Here is a 15172-nt window from a genome sequence, read left to right as displayed (position 1 = left end):
CAGCATAAGACAACATTTTACAACAATTTTGTAAATTTAAAAAAAAACAAGGTTGACCCGGGCAACGCCGGGTGGGTCAGCTAGTACTAAATATTTGGATATTACCATCCAATCCATATGCAATCTTACATGATTTTCTTTTCTGACTTTTTCTATAGACCCATTTAGTGTTTGTTGTACAGTATCATATTTTTTTCTTTTTTTAAGATACCTAATAAAAGTTTTATTCTAAGATATGTACAGGAACACAGGTGTGCCCCACAAAGGAATCGTTTTGTTACGGATTTCAAGTGTACTGTAATTAAACAGCAAATAAAGAGTTTCTACTGTACAGTGTTGAACTATACAGTTGGGGATGATGTAGTAGAACAATGCAGATGTTACATACCTGATACGGGTTGGGATCATTTGGTCTATTGCATTATGGTAGAAAGTCATTAGGTCGAATCCATTAGGTCGACATGCTAAAAGGTCGACATGATTCTAGGTCGACATGGGAAAAGGTCGACATGATTCTAGGTCGAAAGGTCATTAGTTCGACAGGTCATTAGTTCGACAAGGTCATTAGTTCGACATTGTCTATGTCGACATCCACAAGGTCGACATGGGGTTTTTCACTGTTTTTTTACCTGAATGTCAACACAGTCGACATGGACACAGTTTAAAGTGCACTGCATCCCCTCGCATCGCTCGCTGCGCTCGCGATGCGTCGGGCACGGTGCCTCGCTACGCTCGGCACACTATTTTATTCTCCCACCACGCCCTAGTGGATGGTAGGGCATGAAATACCGCCTGTCGGCACATGTTGGCTCAAAAAACAGTGAAAAACTCCATGTCGACCTTGTGAATGTCGACATAGAAAATGTCGAACTAATGACCTTGTCGAACTAATGACCTGTCGAACTAATAACCTTTCGAACTAGAATCATGTCGACCTTTTCCCATGTCGACCTAGAGTCATGTCGACCTTTTAGCATGTCGACCTAATGGATTCGACCTAATGACTGTCGACCATAATGCAGTAGACCAAATGACCGCATCCCCCTGATACTAATCTAAAATTTTTGTCTCATCACTCCAAATGACTGTTCCAGAAGTTTTGAGGCTTGTCTCTGTGCTGTTTGGAGTATTGTAAGCCGGATGCTTTGTGGCATTTGCGTAGTAATGGCTTTCTTCTGGCGACTCGACCATGCAGCCCATTTTTCTTCAAATGTCTCCTTATTGTGCATCTTGAAACAACCACACCACATTTTTTCAGAGAGTCCTGTATTTCAGCTGAAGTTATTTGTGGATTTTTCGTTGCATCCCGAACTATTTTCCTGGCAGTTGTGGCTGACATGTTTGTTGGTCTATCTGACTGTGATTTGGTTTCCACAGAATCCCTCATTTTCCACTTCTTAATTAGAGTTTTTACACTGCTGATTGGCATTCTCATTTGCTTGGATATCTTATTATATCCCTTTCCTGTTTTATACAGTTCAATTACCTTTTCCCGCAGATCCTTTGACAACTCGTTTGCTTTCCCCATGACTCAGAATCCAGACACGTCAGTGCAGCACTGGATGAAAGATGCAAGGGTCTTTCAGTAGACCAGAAACTTACTGACCTTTTATACACACTGATTACAAACAAACAGATCACAGGTGAGGATGTTACCTTTACTAGCCATTCAAACCTGTTTTGTGCCAACTTGTGTGCATGTTATCAGAATCTCCAGGGTATGTAAACTTTTGATCAGGGTCATTTGGGTAGTTTCTGTTTTCATTATGATTTCAAAAGAGTAAACACAGTTGTTTGACAATAAATGGCTTCACCCAACCACTAACCATGAGTGAAAGTTTGTGAGTTATCATTCATATTTTCTGACAAATGGCCAGAAAATCACACATTTTGGTAGGGTATGTAAACTTAGGAGCACAACTGTATTTTATTTTATGGGGCCCCCGTCATAACAAGGAATTCAGCAACCAATGTGACTGTCACCATCCGTAGATAGAAACTGAGATTTCCATTAAATATTAGATTTATGTAATGTAATGTTCAATGTGGTCTGTATTTCAGCACTGATATGCAGACGAGACCTGTGCTAGATGCACCACAGCAGATAGCAACACCCCAGACAGGAAAGAGGAATTGAATGGGTTTTGAAAGATGCAGTGTTCTAAAATGAACACTATAATGCTGCTTTCAGACCGCAAAACTGGCTTTGACCCTGTATTTCAAAACGTTTCCAAAAATGGGTCTGCCAGGTAAAACCCCTTTCACACCGCATCTCTTAAACGGTATATTACTGTTAAAGTGCAGTTTTTTTGACACTGGCAGACCCGTTTTCGGAAACTTTCCAAAAACAGGGTCAAAGCCAGTCTTCAGCGCGCGAGCGCCCCCCCCCGCGGGTTAACTATTCCAAAACCACCACCACCCCCGCGGGTTACCACCCCCAAAACCACCCCACCCACCCCTGCGCGTTAACACCCCCAAACCCCCTGCCCCCCGTGGGTTAACACCCCCCAAACCACCACCCCCACGAGTTAACACCCCCAAAACCACCCCCACCGCGGGTTAACACCCCCAAACCCCTCCCCCCCCAGGGCTAACAACCCCCCAATGCAGCCGGTACCTCCGTAATTGCAGATTCCAGCACTGCAGTATGGACGGGTGCACTCATGAAAAAAGTGTCTTTCAGAAAATGGCTGCCCCATAGGAAAAAAAACTGTCTTTCCTATGGGGGCAGCCATTTTCCGAAAGTCACTTTTCTTATAAGAAAAGTGACTTTCGGAAAATGGCTGCCCCCATAGGAAAGACAGTTTTTTAAAACAGGTTTTCCTATGGGGCAGCCATTTTCTGAAAGACACTTTTTGGTACTTATGTATTATCTAGGCTCCCATGTTAAATGCACCCCATTTTTTCATACCCTTACTACGCATGGAGTTGATTTTATATAGTGTGGTGAGCGCAGCAAGCCACCGTGCCCGAAGCGTGGCGAGCGGACGCGGTCTCATAAGAAAAATGGGAGCCCAGATATTACATAAGTACCCACTTTTTTTCATGAGTGCTTCCGACCATACTGCAGTGCCGGGATCCGCAATTACGGAGGTACGGGCTGCACAGGGGGGGTTTCTTAACACATTGCGGGGGGTGGGGGGAGTCGACCCACGAGTGTGGGGGGGGGGGGGGGGGGCGGCAGGGCGGCTCCAGTGCTGTGAATATTTAATGAGCGCTCATTAAATATTCACTGCGCTGAATTTAGGACCCAGCTCATTGGCTGGGTCCTAAATACCGTTTCAGACCCGATTTTGATGCCAAAATACCGGGTCTGAAACGGGTTTGAAATCGGCTTTTGTAAAACGGTAAAGTGGTCCTGCACCTTTCAGACCGCACAGATTACCGTTTTAAAACGGTTAAAAATCGGCAAAATACAGGTTTTTAAGTGCGGTCTGAAAGGGGCATTTTGGGCATCTGGGTAGTCATGTGGCCTCCAATATAAGGCGACTACTACTTGTTATACAAATGATCTATATAAACCATTAATAACAGAAGACACCCAATAAGCATCTGTATTTATTCTCCCTCCTAGTGATACAATGATAATGCCAGAAATCGGAGCAGGTTATGATTTGCACGCCAGGATACAGAAGTAATTCATGTGGAACTCCAGGATCTCATCACCAGACCGTTCCCCCATGGCTTCAGTCATCCTGTGCGAGAGAGATATCTATGTTCAAATACCAACTTTTTTGCAATTGTCAGACAATTCTGTACAGTATATTGCAGAATAAAAGTGACAATGCGCTGATCAAGCAGTGAGACATGTCAGAATCTTATAAAACAATTATACTACTTATTGAAACAACTAAAATCAGAATAAATGCACCACATACAGTCAGTGGCGCTAAGATGTGTGTGTGTGTGTGCGTGTGTGGTGGGGGGACACGACTCTTTACTCAGGACCAGGTCTGATGGAGAGTCCTGTGGCCTGGTTAACCCAGTGGCGTGCGGTGAGTGGCAGGTGAGGCACAGCCTTTCCGGTCATACTAACATATATGCCAGAGTTTTTAATTTCTAAAGTATGTCAAAAATACAAAGGAGATATATATATATATATATATATATATATATATATATATATATATATATATATATATATATAAATTGTATTTTTATTATTCTAATAATTTTTATAGTCAGAACTCTGGAGTGAAAAGTCTATGGCGGGTGAGGCAGTGCCTCACCTGGCTACCTTTTCTGCACATCTCTTATGAAAATTCATCAATTCTCCAGCAGTATATACAGCTGCACATGTCTATAATGCCGGCATGTACCCCAAGGCTCATATTTTGTGTGCAAATCTGGCTCTGGTACTTGCCAGGGACTCCTCAGCCATTTACCTCACCGTACGTCACTGGGTAACCTCTCCACTATTGCAGAGAGTCAGGCAGGCACATAAGGCCTTATTCTAGTTCACTTTTAGAGGTAAATTCCTTCTCAAATGGACAAAACCATGTGCGCTTCAGGTGGGGCAGATGTAACATGTGCAGAGAGAGTTAGATTTGGGTGGGGTTTTTCTTCAAAGTGAGATCTATATTGCATTGTAAAAATAAAGCAGTCAGTATTTTCCCTGCACAGAAACAAAATAACTCACCCAAATCTAATTCTCTCTGCACATTTTACATCTGTCCCACCTGCAGTGCACATGGTTTTGTCCATCTAAGAAGGATTTTGTCAGAAAGAGTGAACTAGAATAAGGCCGAGAGAGAGAGAGAGAGAGAGAGAGAGAGAGAGAGAGAGAGAGAGATAGAGGTGGCTCCCCAACCCAGCACATGCTGCTCATTGCTTTGTGCTGAGCATGGGAGAGAGGCAGCTGCAGACGCAGAATGTTCTCTCTCTCTGCCTAAGCGGATGTCGGATCCCAACCGCACCCTGCTGCCTGCTGGTTTAGGCACCTCTAAAATCTATTTATTTTTTTAAACAGGGTTCAGCCACGCCCCACCTTTGACCTCTCCCCCTCATTTTGCCAGGGTCCAGAAGATCTGTCGGTGCCCCCTATGTGAGCAATGCGAACTACATTCCCTAATGAATATACTGTATACCATATATCGTAATAGCACAGGATATGCAGGAGGATGTCAGTTTAGGACAGCAATGGCTAACCTTGACACTCCAGATGTTGTTGAACTACACATCCCAGCATGTCCTGCTACAGTATTGCTATTTGGCAATGTTAAAACTGATGCAGGGCATGCTGGGATGTGTAGTTCAACAACATCTGGAGTGTCAAGGTTAACCATCACTGGTTTAGGAGGAAATTCAATTAGCTCATGCAGTTAATTACACACGACTACTGGTTACATTAGCTAGGATAACTGTACGTATTTAAATCGAGAGAGAAATCCTGACATGAAAGGCACCCCCTTGGGTTTAAAAAGCGGACAAACCCATTTATTATTATTATTATTATTATTATTATTATTATTATTATTATTTTTTTTTTTTATTCAATGAATTAGCATGCATTAACCCCATGTTTATGTGTGAGAAAATGGCTGTTGTATTGAATAGCTCTGGGAGTTAAACCTATAGCTATTATCCTGTGGCTAATTAGCTTCCCCTCTTTGGGTATGATTCTGATCGGCTCACGGCTGCTGGATCTCTGCCCTCCCCACCGCTGTATCCCCTCACCACCATTCGAGAGGATGTGTTATGAAAACAGAGGGTGTGGTTCTAGCTGGTCTGGAGAAGCTAGGAAGTTTACTTAGGTTTCTATGGGTAAAGACCATGGAGTGACAGTAGATACTGGACTTGGCTGATACTGGTTAAATGTACTAATGGATCAGCCTGAAACTTGTACTTGTGTAGGGAACTGGGTTGGAACCGATATGGTTTGCCAGGAACAGCTGAGCACAGGGAATGTTCTTATTGAAGGAAAAGCATGCGAATGGACGTTTTGCATAAACACCCATTCAGCTTGCGTGCGGGGCAAAAATCATTAGATGGTGCGCGACCAAGTCTCTGCTGACTTACTGTAGATCTGCGGCGCCCCTGTGCGTGAAGAGGGCGGGCAGCTGACATCCGGACGCGTAATGTCGAGAAACAGCCGTCAACTCGACAATCCTCGGGCGTTTCCGACAAAACAGATCCATCTTGTTTTAACGTCAGATCTGTTTTGACGAAATCCGCCTTCGATGCTGTTGGAAACGGCAGCATTGAATAGGCGCCAGGCGCTAATTCCCCTGTTGGAAATAGCGCCCGACATTGAATGCCCCCCTGTATCTCTGAAATGTGCTTCCTTAGATGTTCAGCATGATGTACACCAGCCCTGATTACTCACCTTTTCTCCACAGTGTGTAAGAAAGCAATGGCTCCGGCCCGGTCCTCATTTAGAAATCGGCGGTACATACATATGGCCTTAATAAATCCAAAGACTTCTTCCAGGGATATGTGATACACTTCTGTAATGTCAGTAAACCTATAAAAATGAAATACACAATACAGAAACCACCAATATAAATCTGTGAGGTCACAAAAGGTATCATGAGTTTGTTTATACAGGTCGAGTATCCCGTATCCGAATATCCGTTATCCGAATTATTCCGAAATACGGACATTCCAGAAAGTGAAATTTTTTTTTTTGCTAAAAACTCACTGGGGATATATGTAACAGCATCACTGGGGACATGATATGTAACTGGCACTATATATGTGCAAGACAATGATTGCTTGGCATTCAAATTCAGTGCTGAGATAGTACACACATTTTGTTTCACGTTTTGAAACCTTGTTTTTTGAACAATTAAAATATGTTTGTGTGTATTTTATGTGGTAATAAAATATATTTGTGTGTATATTATGTGTTTATACAGCATAAATGCAAGATACTTCAAAATACATCATTGAAATATTAAAATATTCCGAAATACGGAATAATCCGTTATCCAAAATTCTCCTGGTCCCGAGCATTTTGGATACGGGATACTCAACCTGTACCACTGTATATTTATACATGAAATCTAATGACAGTTGCCATATACTGTGAATTACTGCCCCGTGGGGGTATTTCAGATGCGGTCTGGGGCATCAACAGATTGACGGGCCCCGGTAAATTAAAGAGGGGCGTGGCTACTGGACAGGGTGTGTCCTCTGGAGGGGGCGTGGCCACATCCCTGTTGGGAAAACAGTAAACAAGAGAGAGATGACAGGCTGCTGCTGCAGTTGTCTCTATCCCCGGCTCAAAGTTGTCCTGCTATTAATATATAAATAATTAATTAATTGAGACTAAGCAACTTACATGAAGTCTGTGAGGCATGCTAATTGCAAATATTGTTGATATTTAAGATTTCACTTGTACCTTTGCTTATCAGCAAATGGCAGGGCCTCAAATATTTCCTGATACATGGATATCACAATGTCAGCCTTCTTTCCTTCTAATGTGCAAAGGTGATCGAAAGCCTGTGGAAAAAAAATGTCAATAACGTGATTAGCAAGCTTTTACAGAAGACTCGATAATATAATATAATAAAGGTACAGTGCTTATGTCAAGGATGAACTAGGCTATAATGTGTGCATATAATTTCAGATGAAGATATTGGGCGGTATTCAATGTGCATTTTGGAGATGTGCAGCGAATCCTGTTTAGGATTCGCTGCACATTCGCCACTGCCCGCCACGTTCCGGAGCCTTGCCGGCTCCAGTATTCAACGAGTCAGGGGCTCGCTGCCCCTGACCAGCGAATTTTGACTCCTGCGGCAAATGCCGCAGGGAGCCTGAGGACGGCAGCAGGCAGGGAGATGGAAGTCTCCCTGCCTGCCCCAGAACGTTTGTGCGGGGGAGGTGGGCTCCCCGGGTGCCAGGCAGCACAGGCTGCCCCCCGGGGGTGCCAGCAGGGGACCGGGTGTATTCACTACACCCGATCATGCATATGTAATGATCGGGTGAAGTGAATATATGAATATCTAATGAGCGGCTCGGCACCGGCCCCCTGCTGGCTGGTCTGTGTAATAAAAAAATATATATATTTTTTTAAATTAAATATATATTCATGTGCTTACAGCACATGCATAAAAATAGCATGCCCCTCCTCAGAATAAAATTCCTGATTTTTGGACACCAAATGTAAAAAACAAAACACTTTATTTAAAAAGTTCACATTCCACTTCACCATAAAAAGATAGCGATTGCTACTCGGTGAATCATGGCGAAAAAACCTTGAAATGTATTCGCCATCTGGTCATTGAATAGGGTGATTCACCGTTTTAGACAAAAATTCGCCTTACAGCAAAAAATCGCCATAAAAACCTGGCGTATCAGCCTCATTGAATACCGCCCACTGTGTCTGACAGTGTGCATCACATACCAATGGAGGTCGAGTCTGTTTTGTTGAAAAATGGATGCGTTTTCACAAATCTACGTCCTTTCCAATACTTTAGATGTTGTGTTATTGTCGGAAGAAACAAAAACCGGCCCAGGATTCCAACTGTCGGGACATTTTGAAATTCAAAATCCCATACTGAATACCCCCATAGTGTTAAATGTAAAATAATGAATCGGGTGCATTCAAATATGGGTGTGGTATGACTGCTCGACGATCGGAATCTCGACAGTTAGTATACCAACATCGGATTTACGACTGCCGGTGCTCCAACAGGGGGACGAGTGCAAAGAAGCCCCTTGCCATGCTGCGGGCTCGGTGGCTCGCTTCACTCACCATAGGTTCTATTCTCCCCTGTCAGTCTGGATCCCACCCTGTCAGAGCACTGGCAGTCGGGATTCTGATGTCGGTATACTGAGTGTTGGGATCCTGATTGTTGGGCGGTCATCTGGCACCCTTCAAATTTTAAATATCTTCTACCTCTGAGGTGTCTGATTGGTGTTGTCAATAAAACATGTCAGACCACTAACACTTGCCAAGACGGCCCACTCTATCATTGTCCTTTTGTCACCAACCACCTACCCCCCTAACGTGGGTCATACCACAACTCATGCAAGTTTGAGCAGGTGCACCTTGCAGACCTGCACTCTTCGGAACTGAGTCAGGATCGCTTGTAGTGATCCGAATAAGGCCCCAACCATGGCAGTGAATGGCTTTGGTGAGTTACAAACTCGCTGGGCCGTTTGCTGCCAGGGGGCCGGATGGGGGCTAAAACGGGGCTCACCTATGGGAACGCCCGGCATTTTGTGGGCACCCCCATGAAAACGCTGGCCATTGCCTAGGGTGGTGCAGGCCACTGACGTCACAGGACATCTGCCTCCCACCTTGTCTTCATCCTAGCACTCGTAAATAAAACTGACTTTTACTTGCGAAGAGAGTAATCGGGGAACATTGAACGATTACTCCTGGATTTGTTCTCGTACACATCTCATACACATCTCCTCACATGGTACCAAGGGGATTTGGTGGTAGGGGGAACGGCGGGTATTGGTGGGCCTCCCCCCTTCCATTTCTGCACATCTCTGATCAAAGCACACCCAATTTACAGCATTATATACTGATGCACCTGTGTATAATGCCCACATCTGTTATTTGTAAGTCTGGGTTTTATATTAGCCAGCCCCTCCTCAGCCATTTACAGTAGCTCACTGGCACTGCATCTCATTAGGTCTAATATACCCTGAGGCTGGCATGGCACAACTGCCCTGCAGTAGCAAATACTGGGTTTACCATGCTACAGGTGCCCAGGCGAATATATCTCCAAACTGTCGTCATTACAGTGGTCAGTCGTGCGGGCCGCAGTGTCCCGTGGGCAGAGGGGAGCTTTGATCACTGAATAGATGCTGTTCGGTGTACCCCAGGGCTGGCGAGGTATTCAAGCAATGCTAAATAACATTATATTCTTCCTCCTTCTGCATCTTGCTCCCCAAAAATATTACCATCGGCACAAAGTTAAGTAGTCAGATATAAGGAACTTTTTCTCGTGTCGCTTTCAAAGAGTGGTGACAATTAATTGATGGGTTTTTAAAGTCTTTCAAGGTTCCTGTACCACAAAAAGTTCCAAAAAGTTGCTATTAGTCCTACAATTATTAGCCCTTTTGAGTGCCAATATCTAGGTTCCAAATATCCACTAAAAGTGCCAGCGTTGCTCACATTTGTTATATAAATCCCAATATAAAAAGCTGTGTAAAAAATTATTACATTACAGGTCATTATGATGAATATAAATGTTTGTTTGGCAATTTCCACACCTGCTGTATTTTGACAAATGCACTTGGCACTCATAGGGCTAATTGCAATTTATAGAACGAGACCCTGCACACATTGGCCCTTATTCTTATTGACTCGGTCCCCGGCTTGTTCACACCAGGGACGATGTTTTAGCACTGCACATGCACATATACAGAGCGGGCCCCTTCAGACACTTGCACAGTCTCCATTGCGCTCGCACACGGGGGGGGGGGGGGTTGGAGGTGGGCATGGGGTGTGAACTCCCTGCGCTTCCTGGGTGTTCCCATATGAACGCAGGTGGGCACCTACCTTCCAGGGGTGGCAGCCACCCAACCAGTTCTCGGAGCAGGATGCCTCAAGTCTGCAGAGACTGACTTAGAGTATTGAGTACTGTAGAAATCATTTGATGGTCGGTGACCATCGACTGATTTCCGGCTGGCACGCTAGCCTGTGAATGGATGTATATGCAAATCATCCATTCGCAGTATTCGCTGGGCAGTAGTGGTGTTGGTGGGGGGCAGATATTCGTACGTGTTGAACTACCACTGCTTAGCAAGCCAACCAGAACAACGTAGATAGCTCAGGATGACTCAGCGCACAGCGATGTGTCAGCAATGTGTGCTGAGTGATCTGTCAGGGCCAGTGTTCTCTGACCGGCAATTAACCCTTTGAGTGGTGGGTTTTGTCCTGCCCCAGCAAAGCCCACCACAGGAAGTTGGAAGCCCCCCTCCCTCACCTCTGCTCCGGCGTTAGTACGCTTGAGCTTCCCTGCTGCCGCTGTGCCCGCTGCATTAGCCTCCTGTCAAATTCAGCAGTGACGTCGGCGGCAGGCTGGGGGATGTTCGTGGCGGCTCAGGAGGACTCGGGTGCCTGAGAGCTCCCGAGTCCCTCCGAGCCGCGCTGACCATACCCGAGCCTGCCGCCGACTTCACTGTAAAATGAGTGATGGCTGGCTAGCGGGCGGGTCAGGAGAGCTCCGGCGCCGATCGCCGGAGCAAAGGTGATGGGGGGGGGGACTGCAAGGTTGTGACGGGGGGTGGGATCTAGAGGTGCTGCGCCAGTGGTGCACACCTGGACACCACTGGCGCGCACCTATTATATATTAGTGGTATGCCCGGAAATTTTCCCGGACAGCCCACTGCGGCAGCGCAGCTGAGCCCGGAAAATTTCCAGGCATACCACTCAAGGGGTTAACTAGATTTATTTAGCAACGCTAACACTATGGTCCCTACACACAGAGTGATGTAGGGGCACTTTTTAAGCAATGTAGAGAGATCGCTTAGAAAACGCCCTGAAATTGCCCCATGTGTAGACCCCAGTATTCATGCTTACAAAATCTATTCTTACCTCATTATATATGTTTGTCAATGTCTCTGAACAATTCTTATATTGGATGGCAAACTTTGGATACAGACAATGCAAGGACAGGCAGCCTCTGTTCTTTAGCACACGAGTTGCTTCTAGAATAAATGTGTCTATGCTGAACCAATGAGTAGCAGCATCTGCATTAATCAGATCCACAGATTCATCTTCCAATGGCATCTTATCAACTGAGGAGACTCTGTAAATAGAACCGTAAATGGACAATCTGAGAGCATTGGGCCTAATTCCGATGTGGTTTGACAGCGATGTATGGTGAAATAGCAGGAGGTGTCTATTACAAGAAAATGCCGCGTTCCGCAGTAGTGATCCAACCTGCGTCCCACCATCGGGAAGCTTAAGGCACCCAGCTGCTCAAGAGGCCAGGAAATCTTTATTCTATGATGGAGATCTCTGACCTCTTCCCTCCCCCAAAATAGCCGTTACATGCTTCCATTCTCACAAACAGAGGCAGTTGCCACCCCATCACTGCCCCACTTGAATTGCAGCAGACTGCCAATCTCTGACAGTCTGCTGCCGTCATGCTTCTGATGTCATAGGACCCATTTTTGCATATGCTGAATTGTGCAACAACTACCGTGCATTGATTGCCGCCATTACCAAAGATATTTTCTGGTTTGAGGTTATGCACATTGTATCATTGTAGAGTACAATTATCTAAAAATATCGAATTGCTTGTATAGATGTTCATGACCAAGGCATCATCAGCTCATCACATGTAAAGGTCCAAACACTAGCATAAGCAAGGGGGGTCACGAGAGGGGGGGGGGGAAGGGTGTTGAGCAATGTCTCAACATTGGCTAGAGGTTATTTCCATCTAAGCCTTGAATTTTTGGTAATGGGTGGAAAGTTGGCTCCCAACTAAGACTTCAGTCTTAGGTGATGGGATGTCGGTGATCCCTGTCTAAGTCTTGAGTTGTTGGTGATGGGATCACATTTGACCCCTATCCAAGCCTTGAGTTGTTGTTGATGGGCTGCTAGACGGCAAGCCTTGAGTTCTAGGTGATGGGCTGCCAGTTAGCCCTAGCTAAGCCTTGAGTTGTTGATGGGCTGCTAGACTGCAAGCCTTGAGTTCTAGGTGATGAGCTGTCAGTTAGCCCTATCTAAGCCTGGAGTTTTTGTTGATGGGCTGCTAGACTGCAAGCCTTGAGTTCTAGGTTATGGTCTGCCAGTTAGCCCTATCGAAGCCTTGAGTTGTTGATGGACTGCTAGACTGCAAGCCTTGAGTTCTAGGTGATGGGCTGCCAGTTAGCCCTATCTAAGCTTTGAGTTGTTGATGGGCTGCTAGACTGCAAGCCTTGAGTTCTAGGTGATGGGCTGCTAGTTAGCCCTATTTAAGCCTTGAGTTGTTGATGGGCTGCTAGACTGCAAGCCTTGAGTTCTAGGTGATGGGCTCCTAGTTAGCCCTATCTAAGCATTGAGTTGTTGATGGGCTGCTAGACTGCAAGCCTTGAGTTCTAGGTGATGGGCTGCTAGTTAGCCCTATTTAAGCCTTGAGTTGTTCATGGGCTGCTAGACTGCAAGCCTTGAGTTCTAGGTGATGGGCTCCTAGTTAGCCCTATATAAGCCCTGAGTTGTTGATGGGCTGTTAGACTGCAAGCCTTGAGTTCTAGGTGATGGGCTGCTAGTTAGCCCTATTTAAGCCTTGAGTTGTTCATGGGCTGCTAGACTGCAAGCCTTGAGTTGTTGATGATGGGCTTGTAGTTTGCTTCTATCTAGAGTAGGAGTTAAATTATTGGTGATACCCAGGCTGTAGACCCCTTTTACACTTTGAGTGGTTTATGATGGGCTTGCACTTGACCCCTATCAACATTTTTAACTGTTTGGGGAAAGTGGCGATTTTTTCATAGCCATACAGTGCTGTTTTATTCCTTTAATAAATAATTAAAGCTGAACATTTTCCTGCTTATAGTGTCTTTGTTGTAGATAACTTCTTGCCTTTATTCCCATGGTGTAGAAATGTAGGCTGGTACCAGCAGACAGAAAGTATATACTCACTGATAAGTGACATTCTCATGTCGTGTGAATCTTCTTGCTTCATTTATCTGACTCTCACTTATGTCTATTCCGATCACTTTGCAGAAATGTTTCGCCAAAGGCCGTGTTGATCTTCCAGTACCACAGCCGGCGTCTACCGCCAAATCAAAGGGTCGTCCCTTCTGCAAAGAAAAATGAACTACAGTATCCTTGCATTTATCTATTTAAAAAAATTATCTATTCAACCATTTATCTAGTTACTTAGACCTATCATCGAGTTTCATACTCACCGGGCTGGTCAATCGAGGAGGGGAAGGAACGGGGTTTGTGCAAGTGCAGACCCAGAACTTTGGGGAAGGGGCTGAATCGGACCGATACACTAATGACTTCTCCATTAACCCCTTCGGTGATGTTTTTTTTTAGTGCTCCCCGCTTGGCGAGTTTTTTAGGGGGGGGGGGCGCTCCCTAAAAAAACCCACCACTGTCTCTACCAAGGCCAGGCAGCACAGCTGAGCACTATATCAGCCGCTGTCCAGCCCTGCCCCCCAGCAACCTGGCTGTGTGCGGCGTGACGTTACAAGGTCACGCCACACACAGCCGGGGGAGGAGATGGAGCCAGGCAGCCAGAGCCGGGCAGCGGCTGAAGCTGAGTTCAGCAATCAGCTCAGCGGCGCTGCCCGGTGCTAAGCATCGGGTGGCAATCACGAGAATTTTCCGGGTTTGCCAGTCTGGGCACTAAAGCATAGCCCGGAAAAGTCTCAGGAGTGACAGGGAAGGGGTTAAACATATATGACATTAGAACTTACCTTCTTTTCCAAGTAGCATATACTAAGGTCTGTAACTTTTTTGGATATCGGAAACATCATTTCCTGATAGACTATCGAGTATTCTTTATCTTGGAACACTTCAATTTCCATCTGTAGAGAACTTAACATTGATAGTTGTCAACCAATTGTAATTCCCAAATGATGATATTTCCATTTTTGTAAAAAAACATTTCCAGAAAGATTAACATATCACATATAGGGGGTGATTCGGGAACAATCATTTTTACCACATATTTTTCGAGCCGATGTGAGCTGACAGGCGGTATTTCATGCCCTATCATACACTAGGGTGTGGCGGGAGAATAAAATAGTGCCTGAAGCATGGCGAGCACAGCGAGCCATGCGAGGGGTAGCAGTGCTACGTTTCAGTGCTCATGTCGACTGTGTCGTAATTCAGGACAACAAATTTGAAAAAACCCATGTCAACCTTTTGACTGCCGACCTTCCCCATATCAACCTAATGCTTGTCCCGACACATTGAAAAAATAAAAAAAACATTGGTTCCCCTTTGCCATCGATGTAGGGAAACCATCTGGCCATAAACCATCGATGATTTAAAATCATTGATGGTCAATGGCCATCTCTACATTCTTCTGCACTGAAGCACTGCAGCGGTGGCCGACTGCTGCCGCTGGCCGCTGCCACCACACACATTGTGAGTGACAGCTGACCCGGGCCGCTCTCCTACTCCTCCATTTTACCCAGTGCCCATCTGCTCTCCCACCCGCGCTCCCACTGCCGCGCCCTCCACAACACATGGGTAAATGCTGGCAAATTTACATGCTTGCTATCTCTCTCTCTCTGCTTATATTGAGCATAGCAGTCAGCTAGGCTG

General features: G+C 45.4%; 1 protein-coding gene across 1 annotated transcript; it reads right to left on the bottom strand.

The window, feature by feature from the left end:
• Positions 1–3607: 3607 nt before the first annotated feature.
• LOC146021306 (putative methyltransferase DDB_G0268948) lies at positions 3608–14427 on the bottom strand. Its single transcript, XM_083155100.1, has 6 exons — positions 14317–14427; positions 13532–13692; positions 11501–11714; positions 7343–7443; positions 6326–6463; positions 3608–3695 (listed from the first exon to the last, which is right to left on the bottom strand). Exons 1-6 carry the CDS (start codon positions 14425–14427, stop codon positions 3608–3610), a joined length of 813 nt encoding a protein of 270 aa, XP_083011226.1.
• Positions 14428–15172: the final 745 nt, after the last annotated feature.

Source organism: Crinia signifera, chromosome 7 (assembly GCF_055691185.1).
Source record: "Crinia signifera chromosome 7, ASM5569118v1, whole genome shotgun sequence".
Lineage (NCBI taxonomy): Eukaryota > Metazoa > Chordata > Amphibia > Anura > Myobatrachidae > Crinia > Crinia signifera.
This window is presented reverse-complemented; position numbering and strand designations above follow the sequence as displayed.

What these genes read in the sequence shown, in the direction of transcription:
- LOC146021306 (XM_083155100.1), bottom strand. Translation starts at nt 14,427, where the DNA reads ATGGAAATTGAAGTGTTCCAAGATAAAGAATACTCGATAGTCTATCAG. An exon ending in TATGCTACTTGGAAAAGAAG is followed by an intron (nt 13,693 to 14,316) that starts GTAAGTTCTAAT and finishes TTTTCTTTGCAG; the next exon opens with AAGGGACGACCCTTTGATTT. An exon ending in CCATTTGCTGATAAGCAAAG is followed by an intron (nt 6,464 to 7,342) that starts GTACAAGTGAAA and finishes TCATTTTTATAG; the next exon opens with GTTTACTGACATTACAGAAG.